General features: G+C 42.9%; 1 protein-coding gene across 1 annotated transcript in view; it reads right to left on the bottom strand.

The window, feature by feature from the left end:
• DLC1 (DLC1 Rho GTPase activating protein) overlaps window positions 1-13,716 on the bottom strand; it is a 705,112-nt gene that overhangs the window by 498,516 nt on the left and 192,880 nt on the right. Inside the window, exon 4 of the mRNA XM_077279712.1 lies at window positions 7,426-7,563. Coding sequence (XP_077135827.1) covers window positions 7,426-7,563 — 138 coding nt within the window. The remainder of the gene's footprint in view (window positions 1-7,425; window positions 7,564-13,716) is intronic.

Genomic DNA, 13,716 nt, shown 5'->3' with positions numbered 1-13,716 from the left:
ATCAGCATTTACTAGAGACAGATTTTACTGATAATTAGAAGATTTGGAGAATTAATGATCAGTCCTAGAAGCGGACAAAGACAGAGGATTGCCCTTGTGCAATAATGTGCAGTCCAATAGCGAATCATAATGCACAATTTCACCAATGGTATGTCTGTCCCTGATCAGTTCAGGAGAAGAAATAAATGGATTTTTCTGATAAGAGATATCATAAAGTTCTTTTTTTTTCATGCGTACTATTAATTTATGAAAAAAATAGGAATTACTCTTTAGTTTTGCAATCACAACAGAAGAGCTCCCGTCATATTCACTGATTTTGATCCATTCACTTACTAGAAGCTAATAGAATGTTTTATGACCTTCCTTGATTTGGGATTGTATACCATGCGAAATGGTAGACTAAACTGTTCCGTAAATGTATTTAAATATTTATATACAGTATATTAACATGAGTATGATAAACTTCTGATGCCATAAAATCTGCTAATAATGGATGCCAACACAGAAAGGAACAGTAGAGTAAACCGTCACTTAAATAAAAGCGAACGACCTCTATGAAAATGATCATTTATTGAAAAAAAAATATATATTTTAAAATATAACAATAGTTTAAAAGCCACATATCCATAATTACACCAAACTAATTGGGGCGCAGAGGGTTACTGGCAGGCACAAGACACTACTATTTCAACAATCATGGAGGTAATCTTATCCGGGCACTTTTAACATGATGTCCCTTGAATAGGTTTACTTTTTCTCCCTTGTTTGAGGCTTAGGTTCTTGTATTATTAATACCAAGATACATTCTATGCATACATGTGAACATATGAGCTAGTTACTAACTAACAAAGAAGATGCTTTCTAGCACTTGGTAAATTGATTAATACTATGTTTCTTATGTAGTCGCTTAATCGGTGCCTGATTACAGAGACCCTTACCTCAATATAATTGATTGTTTTATGAAAATTAATGTTTAAAATGTATTTTGTGATCACATCGTGGATGTGTGGTTTGTTTGGCTATTTTCTTGTTGAAGGGGGCAAGATTACCTTTCAAATGGTGCATCATTTGTGTGTGTGGGTGCAGTATGGACGGAGATACAAAGTAATCACCGAAAAAGAGTGTTTTGAAATAATACAGAAGGATTCTGATATCTAGTTAATGGGCTAAATTAAAAGAATGCTATAATAGTTTATGGGTGGTGAGTGCCGCTGTTAGGAAACTGCCAAAACCTTCCATTTAGTGTTTAATGTTTTCCCATATATACATGGAATGTGTCCCTTAATGTAATGTGAGCATAGGCTTAATTTAGAAGGTAAATACAAAACTTTGGTTATTGAAGCTGACCCAACAATAAGGTGATCACCACGTTCCTGGCTTCAGAAACCACCAGCAATCAGTTGCTATAGCTTTGGGAAGCCACAGCTCGCCATACATCTCCCTAGCTGCAGAATAACTGCCTGCCTTTGTGATGAATGAATGGTCATGTTATACCTCGATTGGCTAGCTCTGTAACAGTATACGTTGTCCTTAGTGGCTCTCTGCTCAGGTTCAAATTAAGAGTCCCCCCCGCTACTCTCAAGCCACCACCAACAAGAATGTTATTTTTCAGGACTCACCTTTCCGCCATGTTCAGGCTGTGCCCCATTTCTAATATGCAATGTCATGCTACTTTGGTAAGTTCAGTTACTATACTGTCTTTCAATGACTTGCTATACATCTTTCATGAATATCCGCGGTCGCACTACTCAATAGATACTTTTGTATTTACTAAGATTTACAAGATAAATATGTAGAAACCCAAGAGGCGCTCAATAATTGTGAATGAAATATTTTTCATTCCACAACTGGGTCTGACTAAATAAATATTGTTTCTGCGGAAAACAAGCAATGACTTACCAATGCCATGTCTAAATCAACCTGACTGTTACAAATTGGCAACTGGGCATTCGACATCAACTAAACATTTACTTAAGGAAGAATCATTAAAATGTTTATGCATCTTATCACACGAGCCTTGATAGAATGTCTGCTTTATGTCTGCTAAACAGTAAAGCCTTATAGCAAGAGCCAATGCGGGAGAAAATCCTACTTCACACATACAAATGATGTACACATGGGCAGATACGTGGCTGGTGGAGCTAAAGTGTTTGCTTACATTAAAAGACCAGTAGCCGTCCATGGACAGGATCAATATAATCCCGGATTTAGCTGCACATTTTATTTCCTAGGGCATTGCAACCCATGGTTCGTATAAGACATGCTGCATGATGAATGTCAAGTTCTCCTTCCATAATTAGCCAATGTACCAGTCCACCATACAGACTGCATGCACACACCTACTACACATTCACACGGTAATGAGAAATTTTGGTGCACATTGGAATTTATACATTTGTCACAATGAACATTTAATGAAAAAATGTCTCAGGTTGTTTTCACATCTCATTTTTGCATTTTTGGTGAGTTTTAGAGATGACGATTTTGATTTGTGGCAACATTATTCTTTTTTCTTTACACACTAATCTTCACTGTTTTGCTGCCACACACTATCTAGTAGTTTCTTTCTTCTTTATAGGAAGCAAATTAACCGGGGAGTTTTGTAGTGTGGAAGGAAACCAGGGTAAACCAGAAGGAAAAGCATGCAAAAGTAGAGAAAAAAATCCATGCACATAATGACTTGGTTGGATTAGAATCTAGGACCCCACTACTTATAATGCCAACCAATGGATATATGCACAAGCTACATGTATGCATGTAATTCACACACTGTACATTAGGGGATTTCAATATAGCCTTAAGGGGATTTTCCCAAAATCGCAAGGAATCCATAGGATAGGGGATAATTTGCTGATTACTGGGACCCCCAGAGATCCAAAGAATGGGTTTCTAAAGAGCCAAGTCTTGAATGGAGTGCAGGTGCACATACTTGACCTCTGCTCCATTTATTATCAACAGATTATTAGGAAATAGGTGAAGCTGAGCATGTAATCCTCTACTCTGTACTCTACTGAGACTCTGTCTTAGGAGTTCCGGGGCCCCATTCTCAGGCTATCTCGAGATTCCAGCAATTGGACCACAGCTAGACCCTTTCTCTCTTTCTGTGAATGTGGACTTTCGCCAACCATGATTCCTTGGTTTGTTGACTTTGTTGTATTCAGCTAATGTGAGCTCAACTGATGACCCTATATGTGCTCCTCCTCTTCTTCTTTCCCCTCCTATTTAAAATCCTGCTGCATGTGACATGGAATTTGAGAGTCCCCAACAGACGTAGGGTGTTGATCAACCAGTGCAAGTTGCTGTTCTTCCTCCATCGCATCGTGCATTCTGGTGAGTGTATTCTGAATAAATATGCAAGGAATGAAATTTATTCCCCACTAGTACCTACTGACAAATTTGGTCACCTTTTTGAAGGACTTCAGTTGGTGACATGTGACCCTCATCAGCTGTCAATGGAGGATGTGGAGGATGTCAAAATGACCCAGTTTGGCTGTGCGTGATATAGTTTATAACTACTTTTCAATGCTTGGGCAGACATTTTAACATATTCAGCATCAAATTCCAGTGAGTTGCAATGTCGCTAATCATGAAGCGCTTTGGCCGATTGTTCACGATTTTCAAAGGCATGTGCGAACAGTTGAAATGAGTTGACACTTTCCTGGCCATAGCCAACACCCTTCTCAAGCAGTGCTTAATCACGGAGAAAATCGAGTACAAAAAAAGCCAATAAAATAATACCAAAGTTTATTGATATATTTATTATTTATTTTATATATAGCATTACATTACTGGTAATTATTTTGTGGACCCTTCTCAAGCAGGTATATGTATGAAAGAAATCTGGCACTATTAAATTTTGGACTTGGATCATGCAGTGGGCGTGAGTTACTTTGTGCAACCATAACGCAGCCAGAATGTCCCGCACTCGATACAACTGGCAGCTGCAGTTCTTGGGGAACCTGCCAGCAAGAGTGTTGCAGCTTGATACACAGCAACTTCTCCTCTGTATGGCTTTTTTCCATGAGGCCTCAAAGCTGTAAAATTGCTTGGCACCACTTTACATTGCATGAGTAAGGTTGATGAGTGGAATCAATGCTTTATGAGGTAGAAAGTTGAATTTAAATTGTTGGCCTCTAGAAATTTGAGTTTTGTATTTATGAAAAGAATGCTTCCCTGCTTGTGGCGCTCAAATCTAAGATTTAGGTTTTTTTTTTACTAGCACAAAAATGCTGTTATTTCAGGTTCTGTATTCTTACTGCAGTATTTAACAAATTCATGAATTTACAGTCACACTGACTATGCAGATGCAGCACTTCCTTATCTCATTTTAATCCTTAGATTATTATTCACATTCAGACAACCACTTCAATTTTCAATGTGCTTCAACATGAGTGGAGTAGTAAAACACAATCCAATTTCGTCCTTTTTCTGTCACTATTTGCAATCAGCTGTTCTCTCTGACCTCCTAGCCTTACGTTGTAAAAGTAAAAGACTATAAGATAGCCCAGTTTGGAAGGTCTTCATCTTTTATACTGGCTATGATAGTTCACCTGATTGGCTCTGCCAGTCCATGTGATGTTAAAGCTGCAGAACATTATGGGGAATCATGTGAGGTATGTGTCGGTTCACCAGGGTGGTGTAAATGTGTATATTTGTGTCCACATCAGTATAATACTATACCTGCTGTAAATAGGTTTGATCATTGGCAATAATGTTAGTTAGTTACTAGATGTCGCTGTTGCCTAAGCATTACTGAAAGACACATGCAGAATGTCAGAGGTGGAGCTACAATATGAGCTGAGCTGATGTAAAATAAAGGAAAAGAAAGTGTGGCTATCTTAAGAGCAGTCTGCAGTTATTGAGAACAATGAGAGGATGTGTCGGAGGGGAATCCAATGGCATCCTCTCTTGGAAGCATCCCTCTGAGACCAGAGCACTGGCATATTGGAGCTGAGGGTGTCCGTGACTTGAACCTGTCCAGATGTAAAGAGATTTTTGACAGGAACACTGCTGAGAGATGGGAAAGGCCAGAACCTAGCGTGAGAGGTATTGGATGTCGCTGAATAGTTAAGTCACACTCATCAACGGTAGCATGTGTTAGGTGTCGAGTTCCCGCCTCTGCACAGGGGGAATCTCGAACCATCTCTGCTGCAGTCTCCCACTCTTCTCCAGCCACAGTGGAGCCTGCTCAGTGGAAACGTCGGTTACAGCGTCTAGCTCAGGCTGATACTGTGCAACTGGTTACTGCTGCCCTTCCAGGCTCTGCCTTTGTAGCCAGCACTGATCAGCGGCGAGCAGGTCTTTCTGGGACTAAGTCCTGCTTTTCCCATACTGAGCATGCCCACAGGATGACCTCCCATTGGAGGCCTGGGGTCACATGCTCAGGTCCTGTTGCGGCTCCTATTCGACCATCTGGAAGGTGTTGTAGCACTGCTGTTATAAAAGGTTTGCATGGCCGCTCGGCAATGCGCTAGTGTATACTTGAAAACGTGTGTGTTGATGTGTGAAAGTCGCTCATTAATCATCCCCTCCCTTGTGTTTGACTGCTCGCATGAGGTGGATGTTTGCTATCTAGCGCCTGACAGAGCCATCAGTACTAAACACACGATACAGTGTCTATTGCTGTGACCGCCAGTGCGGCACTGTGCACTATTAGAGCGCTTTCCTGACCCAAGTCTGGGTGGTTAGTGGTGTCCGCCAGAGCGGCACTGCTCGCACTCTTGTGCATAAAATTATTATTTAAGTTATACTCTGACACCCAGTAGCGGTGTTGAGCGCAAGTGGTCTAGACGAACTCTAATCCAGAGTCTTGGGATTGAGTTCTGTGACTCCTTGCTTGCGCTCTTTGTGCGGTACCGCGGCCCTGTGACGCAACAGGGTTTGCTTCTTTCATACAGGGTGAAGTTATCCCATGTGTGTATCCACATTGTACCACCATATAGTCCGTCATTACTCAGCAGCAGGTTCCATCTCTGCACGGTGGACCCCAGGCTGCGAACGCACCTTATACCATCTCTCTAATTATTTGGTGCATTTCGCTAGCCCTAACACCATGCACCTGCTGGAGGGACCCTGCATCTGTCCATAAACACTGACTGTATGCTTGAAGCAGACAAGGCTCGGAAAGAAAACTAAGGCCCATTGCGCTTCCGCAGTGGGTATTTGTGCATGCGCCTTACTACATTCTGGTGTCAAAATACTCAAGACTGAGATAAGGCGTGTAGTTGGTTATGAAGGCATATTGACTGTTTTATCCCATGACAGAGGAAGAGGCATGTAAATAGTGAGGTTTATAAAAAGTGTTTAATGTGAGCGATGTTGTTTAAAAATGGGGGCGGTTTATGTCAGTAAAAAATTTTATGTATCTGCGATTTTAGGTCCAATCGCCCAAAAACAAATTGAAAAGTGAGTTGCACACCCTGACCCCACAGTTATCAGCAACTTATCAACTATCATTCAGATAGAAGATGAACTGGTTAGGTTCTGTAGAAGGACGTAGATCTGGGGATTTATTATGATGGAATATAGGCTGAACTGGATGGACAAATGTCTTTTTTCGGCCTTACTATCTATGTAACTATGTAACTATGTAACTATGTAACTGGGATTTTTGGGAAAATCCCTTCAGAAGGGTTTTCAACTTTCAAAAAAGTAATCTCTAAACAATCGGATTTTTTTCTTAAAAAACAAATATAAATGGTACTAATCCTCTTTGGGTCCAGTGCTGATTCTCTGCCACTGCTCTTGTTTCTGTGCTTTGGATGCAATGGTGAAGTCATCACCGCTGCAGCCAATCACTAAGCTTATGGACTCTGCTGAAACTTAATGCACAGGCTGTTGAGCTCAGCGATTGGCTGCAGTGGTGATGTGTGTGGAAGTTGTCATGTCACCACTGCAGCCAAAACACAGAGTCTGGAGAAGCAGTGGAGAGATGGCACTAGATTGAAAGAGGATGAATAATATCTGTGTTTGTTCATTTACAGATATCCAATTGTTTGAAAGCCACTTCTTTAAAAGTAAGAAATCCCTTTAACTATAGGGCTCTGTCTGCTGAGATTGGGATTGAAATATAAAACCAGCCACGGTCTATGGACAAGAGTGGCACTCTTCCTGGAGAAATAAAACAATTTTTTTATTTTATCCAAACCATTAATGAGATAGAATGATTTGTGATTTTACAAATAAATTATAGACCTATATGAAGCAAAGTATTAGTTACAAGTTTTCGGTGTAAGGAACTACAAATAATTTTGGATTATTGCTGTTGGTTCAGATCTGGGAGTACGATCATGAAAATGGAGAACTGATGATGTTGACATCTCATACATCTTCACCACCATCAATAAAACATAACGACAGTCATTCCCAGAAGAGACCAAGATTGTGCTAGGTACCACAGTATTAAAAATAAATCTTTTTGCTTACCGAAGTCTTTGGTTTTGCTCCACAATCGAGCACCTGAGCTGATGATGCATAGTCTACCTTCAGCACTTGAGAGATATTTACATGAGGAAGACACAGTGGAGATATATCTTGTGCATTGTCAGAACCGGACCTCATAACCTGGACAAAATATAAGATTTATAAATCAATTAAGACAGAGATAATGTTTATTTTTAGTTTTTAGTTTATTTATTCCTTTTATGTTTTATTTTTATTGATGTTTCTTTGATGTCAGCTTTTGACAATGAAGATTCAGCATGCAATGCTGGTTATTACTAGACAGTCATTGTAATATCATCTTGTTACATTATGGGTTTCTTTATAAATTACTATTACCTATTTCCTATCACTAATTAAAATGTGGCAGAAACCTAATGGATCCCTTCATAGGCAATAGGATCTGTCATGGGCTTTCTTTGTCCGTCATGTGACAGATCCAGCACTCCTACTATTTTATGCTGTTTTGAGAGTTGAATCTATAACATGATAACATGATGGACAACAGCAGTGTCTGATTGACTCAGGGCCGGTGTTAGCACCCGGCGCACCTGGGCAAGTGCCGGGGACCTGAGCAGACGGGGGATGCACTCTCTGCGGGGGTCATCGGCGCATTATGGGGGCCCGGTGTCTGTGCCAGTACCAGCGCCCATGAGTGGGCCCCCCTTGCTTGATCCAGGCCCGGCACTTGCAATACTTACCTCTCCCAGTTCCGCCACTGTGGCGTCTTCCACATCTCCTTACTGTGGTGTTCAGGTCAGTGGGCGCTTAGATGTCAAGTCTGTATGCCTTGTGCCTGAGCAGTCACAGTGCAGAGAGCCATAAGACAGCGATGCTGAGGAGTCCGGAACAGAGCAGCGGCCAGTGATGAGAGGTGAGCATTTCATATTTTTTTGTGTTTAGAGCATTATATATGGGGACCAAGAATGGATCATTGCAGCTCTGGTTCCACAATGTTTTAAATGTAGCTTTTTACCTTTCATGACCAGCGAGGGCAAATGTCAGTTTTTCCCCACTGGCAATCTGCTGTAAATGCACAGTTGCTGGGTCAGCTAATGTGGGTGGCCACTCCCACCATCATTTAAATGGTCACTTGATGCATCAGCTGATTGTTGGTGATAGTTTCTCTATGGAGACCAGACGTGCAGTTGCAGCTCTCTGGTGTCAGCTACTTCAGGTGTTTGGAGTCCTGTTTCTGTGTCATCTGCGGTGTGGAGCTTGGCAGTGGTGTCTGGAAGCTAAGTGTTGTGTTTATTCCTTGTCCCTTTTGTGTTTATCACTGTCCCCTGTGTGGTACTATCTGCACTAGTGAGGATAGCACCCCTTGCTGGCTAGTGCATTAGCCAGGGTAGTGCTAGGTGACAGTAAGGGATGAGGTTCCTGATGGCGATGGGGAGAAGGACCCACTTAGGGCGTTAGGGGAGTGCAGGGACAGGCTCAGGTTTGAGCTCAGATTGTGACCATCCCCCACTTCCCTAACAGAAGGGCCTTCCTCTCCCCATTTCCATCCCGTTGTGTGTGTTGTGCCGTCCACTGACTGACCCCCGTTGGGTCGTGTCACATCGAGATATTATCACCAATAGGGTTGAGCGACTTTCATTTTTTTAAGATCGAGTAGGGTTTTGGGAAACCCGATTTTGTCCAGAGTCGAGTCGAGTGCAGTCGGCCGATTATCGCTAAAAGTCGGGGATCGACCGAAACACGAAACCCAATGCAAGTCAATGGGGAAGCATAGTCGGCAGTGAGTGGAGGCCAGGAAAACACCTACAGTGCCCATTTTAATGCCAAAAACATCCATTCTTGTTTCTGAAGCTTGCCAATCTTAATTAACTGTATAATAATAGTTGGGCATAGGGAATTGGGGGAAAGTTGTGGGGGGAGTAGGGCTGGCTCAAGTTTTTCGTGGGCCCAGGAAATGCGGACTACGTCACGGCGGTGTTGCAGGGAAAGGTAAGTATTTAAAAGTTGCAAGTGCTGTGATCCTGAGCAAGCAGGGGGGGGCCCACTCGTTCGCATTGCCACTGGCACAGGGCCCCTCAAAGTACGGCGGTGTGTTTGCATGGCGGGGGCGCCTCCCACCAGCAGCGACACTTTTGCGTACTCTGAGGGGCCCTGTGCCAGTGACGTCGCCAACGAGTATGCCCCCCCACCTGATGAAGGAACCTGCACTTTCATCTGCACCTTCCTCTTTGTCCCTGTGTAAGGTGGTATAACATGCGGGAAGGGGAACCTTACTTTCAGCAGGGACAGATTCTGGCTGTGTAGAGTACAAGGGGAATGTAGTGGTCTAGGTCAATGTACCAGCAGACTCATTTAGCAGTGGCTGGGCAATGGGCAGGATGAGGAGGAAACAGATATAGGGCCAAAGAATAAAGTAGGCTACATGCAGTTCAAAATTGGTAACAGGACTAAACAGGCGGCATTGCTTTGTTCAGTGGAGTAGCAAACCCAAGAGCAGCAGACACTGTTTCAAGGGCCTAACCACACTAGTAGGCCAAATGCAGTTTAATATCTGATAGTATAGGGCGAAAGCCAGAATGTGGAAGCTCAGCTTTGTTCAGTTGAGGACAACACCAGGGAGGGGCAGACACCTTTAGTAGGCCGGAAAAGCCTATTGCATTTTTTAAAATGGTAATTTGGAGCAGAAGGTTGAAGCTCAGCTTTATTTAGTTGAGGGCAACACCAGGCAGGGGCACACAGACAGACACCTTTAGTAGGCCGGAAAAGCCTATTGCATTTTTCAAAATGGTAATTTGGAGCAGAAGGTTGAAGCTCAGCTTTATTTAGTTGAGGGCAACACCAGGGAGGGGCAGAAGCCGTTAGTAGGCCCTAACCACCATTTTTTTTTTTTAAAACCACTTAATGAGAGCCGGAAGGTTGAAGCTCAGCTTTATTTAGTTGAGGACAACACCAGGGAGGGGCAGAAGCCGTTAGTAGGCCCTAACCACCATTTTTTTTTTTAAAACCACTTAATGAGAGCCGGAAGGTTGAAGCTCAGCTTTATTTAGTTGAGGACAACACCAGGGAGGGGCAGAAGCCGTTAGTAGGCCCTAACCACCATTTTTTTTTTTAAAACCACTTAATGAGAGCCGGAAGGTTGAAGCTCAGCTTTATTTAGTTGAGGACAACACCAGGGAGGGGCAGAAGCCGTTAGTAGGCCCTAACCACCATTTTTTTTTTTAAAACCACTTAATGAGAGCCGGAAGGTTGAAGCTCAGCTTTATTTAGTTGAGGACAACACCAGGGAGGGGCAGAAGCCGTTAGTAGGCCCTAACCACCATTTTTTTTTTAAAAACCACTTAATGAGAGCCGGAAGGTTGAAGCTCAGCTTTATTTAGTTGAGGACAACACCAGGGAGGGGCAGAAGCCGTTAGTAGGCCCTAACCACCATTTTTTTTTTTTAAAACCACTTAATGAGAGCCGGAAGGTTGAAGCTCAGCTTTATTTAGTTGAGGACAACACCAGGGAGGGGCAGAAGCCGTTAGTAGGCCCTAACCACCATTTTTTTTTTTTAAAACCACTTAATGAGAGCCGGAAGGTTGAAGCTCAGCTTTATTTAGTTGAGGACAACACCAGGCAGGGGCACACAGACAGACACCTTTAGTAGGCCGGAAAAGCCTATTGCATTTTTTAAAATGGTAATTTGGAGCAGAAGGTTGAAGCTCAGCTTTATTTAGTTGAGGACAACACCAGGCAGGGGCACACAGACAGACACCTTTAGTAGGCCGGAAAAGCCTATTGCATTTTTTAAAATGGTAATTTGGAGCAGAAGGTTGAAGCTCAGCTTTATTTAGTTGAGGACAACACCAGGCAGGGGCACACAGACAGACACCTTTAGTAGGCCGGAAAAGCCTATTGCATTTTTTAAAATGGTAATTTGGAGCAGAAGGTTGAAGCTCAGCTTTATTTAGTTGAGGACAACACCAGGCAGGGGCACACAGACAGACACCTTTAGTAGGCCGGAAAAGCCTATTGCATTTTTCAAAATGGTAATTTGGAGCAGAAGGTTGAAGCTCAGCTTTATTTAGTTGAGGGCAACACCAGGGAGGGGCAGAAGCCGTTAGTAGGCCCTAACCACCATTTTTTTTTTTTAAAACCACTTAATGAGAGCCGGAAGGTTGAAGCTCAGCTTTATTTAGTTGAGGACAACACCAGGGAGGGGCAGAAGCCGTTAGTAGGCCCTAACCACCATTTTTTTTTTAAAACCACTTAATGAGAGCCGGAAGGTTGAAGCTCAGCTTTATTTAGTTGAGGACAACACCAGGGAGGGGCAGAAGCCGTTAGTAGGCCCTAACCACCATTTTTTTTTTTAAAACCACTTAATGAGAGCCGGAAGGTTGAAGCTCAGCTTTATTTAGTTGAGGACAACACCAGGGAGGGGCAGAAGCCGTTAGTAGGCCCTAACCACCATTTTTTTTTTTTAAAACCACTTAATGAGAGCCGGAAGGTTGAAGCTCAGCTTTATTTAGTTGAGGACAACACCAGGGAGGGGCAGAAGCCGTTAGTAGGCCCTAACCACCATTTTTTTTTAAAAAACCACTTAATGAGAGCCGGAAGGTTGAAGCTCAGCTTTATTTAGTTGAGGACAACACCAGGGAGGGGCAGAAGCCGTTAGTAGGCCCTAACCACCATTTTTTTTTTTTAAAACCACTTAATGAGAGCCGGAAGGTTGAAGCTCAGCTTTATTTAGTTGAGGACAACACCAGGCAGGGGCACACAGACAGACACCTTTAGTAGGCCGGAAAAGCCTATTGCATTTTTTAAAATGGTAATTTGGAGCAGAAGGTTGAAGCTCAGCTTTATTTAGTTGAGGACAACACCAGGCAGGGGCACACAGACAGACACCTTTAGTAGGCCGGAAAAGCCTATTGCATTTTTCAAAATGGTAATTTGGAGCAGAAGGTTGAAGCTCAGCTTTATTTAGTTGAGGGCAACACCAGGGAGGGGCAGAAGCCGTTAGTAGGCCCTAACCACCATTTTTTTTTTTTAAAACCACTTAATGAGAGCCGGAAGGTTGAAGCTCAGCTTTATTTAGTTGAGGACAACACCAGGGAGGGGCAGAAGCCGTTAGTAGGCCCTAACCACCATTTTTTTTTTTAAAACCACTTAATGAGAGCCGGAAGGTTGAAGCTCAGCTTTATTTAGTTGAGGACAACACCAGGGAGGGGCAGAAGCCGTTAGTAGGCCCTAACCACCATTTTTTTTTAAAAAACCACTTAATGAGAGCCGGAAGGTTGAAGCTCAGCTTTATTTAGTTGAGGACAACACCAGGGAGGGGCAGAAGCCGTTAGTAGGCCCTAACCACCATTTTTTTTTTTTAAAACCACTTAATGAGAGCCGGAAGGTTGAAGCTCAGCTTTATTTAGTTGAGGACAACACCAGGCAGGGGCACACAGACAGACACCTTTAGTAGGCCGGAAAAGCCTATTGCATTTTTCAAAATGGTAATTTGGAGCAGAAGGTTGAAGCTCAGCTTTATTTAGTTGAGGGCAACACCAGGCAGTGGCACACAGACAGACACCTTTAGTAGGCCGGAAAAGCCTATTGCATTTTTTAAAATGGTAATTTGGAGCAGAAGGTTGAAGCTCAGCTTTATTTAGTTGAGGACAACACCAGGCAGGGGCACACAGACAGACACCTTTAGTAGGCCGGAAAAGCCTATTGCATTTTTTAAAATGGTAATTTGGAGCAGAAGGTTGAAGCTCAGCTTTATTTAGTTGAGGACAACACCAGGCAGGGGCACACAGACAGACACCTTTAGTAGGCCGGAAAAGCCTATTGCATTTTTTAAAATGGTAATTTGGAGCAGAAGGTTGAAGCTCAGCTTTATTTAGTTGAGGGCAACACCAGGCAGTGGCACACAGACAGACACCTTTAGTAGGCCGGAAAAGCCTATTGCATTTTTCAAAATGGTAATTTGGAGCAGAAGGTTGAAGCTCAGCTTTATTTAGTTGAGGGCAACACCAGGGAGGGGCAGAAGCCGTTAGTAGGCCCTAACCACCATTTTTTTTTTTTAAAACCACTTAATGAGAGCCGGAAGGTTGAAGCTCAGCTTTATTTAGTTGAGGACAACACCAGGCAGGGGCACACAGACAGACACCTTTAGTAGGCCGGAAAAGCCTATTGCATTTTTCAAAATGGTAATTTGGAGCAGAAGGTTGAAGCTCAGCTTTATTTAGTTGAGGGCAACACCAGGGAGGGGCAGAAGCCGTTAGTAGGCCCTAACCAAAGTTGAAGGCCAAATGCAGTTTAATTTCTGATACTATAGGCCGAAAG

This window comes from Ranitomeya variabilis, chromosome 1, assembly GCF_051348905.1.
Source record: "Ranitomeya variabilis isolate aRanVar5 chromosome 1, aRanVar5.hap1, whole genome shotgun sequence".
In the NCBI taxonomy this organism is placed as follows: domain Eukaryota; kingdom Metazoa; phylum Chordata; class Amphibia; order Anura; family Dendrobatidae; genus Ranitomeya; species Ranitomeya variabilis.
The sequence above is the reverse complement of the archived record's forward strand: the minus strand, read 5'-3'. Positions and strand labels throughout refer to the sequence as shown.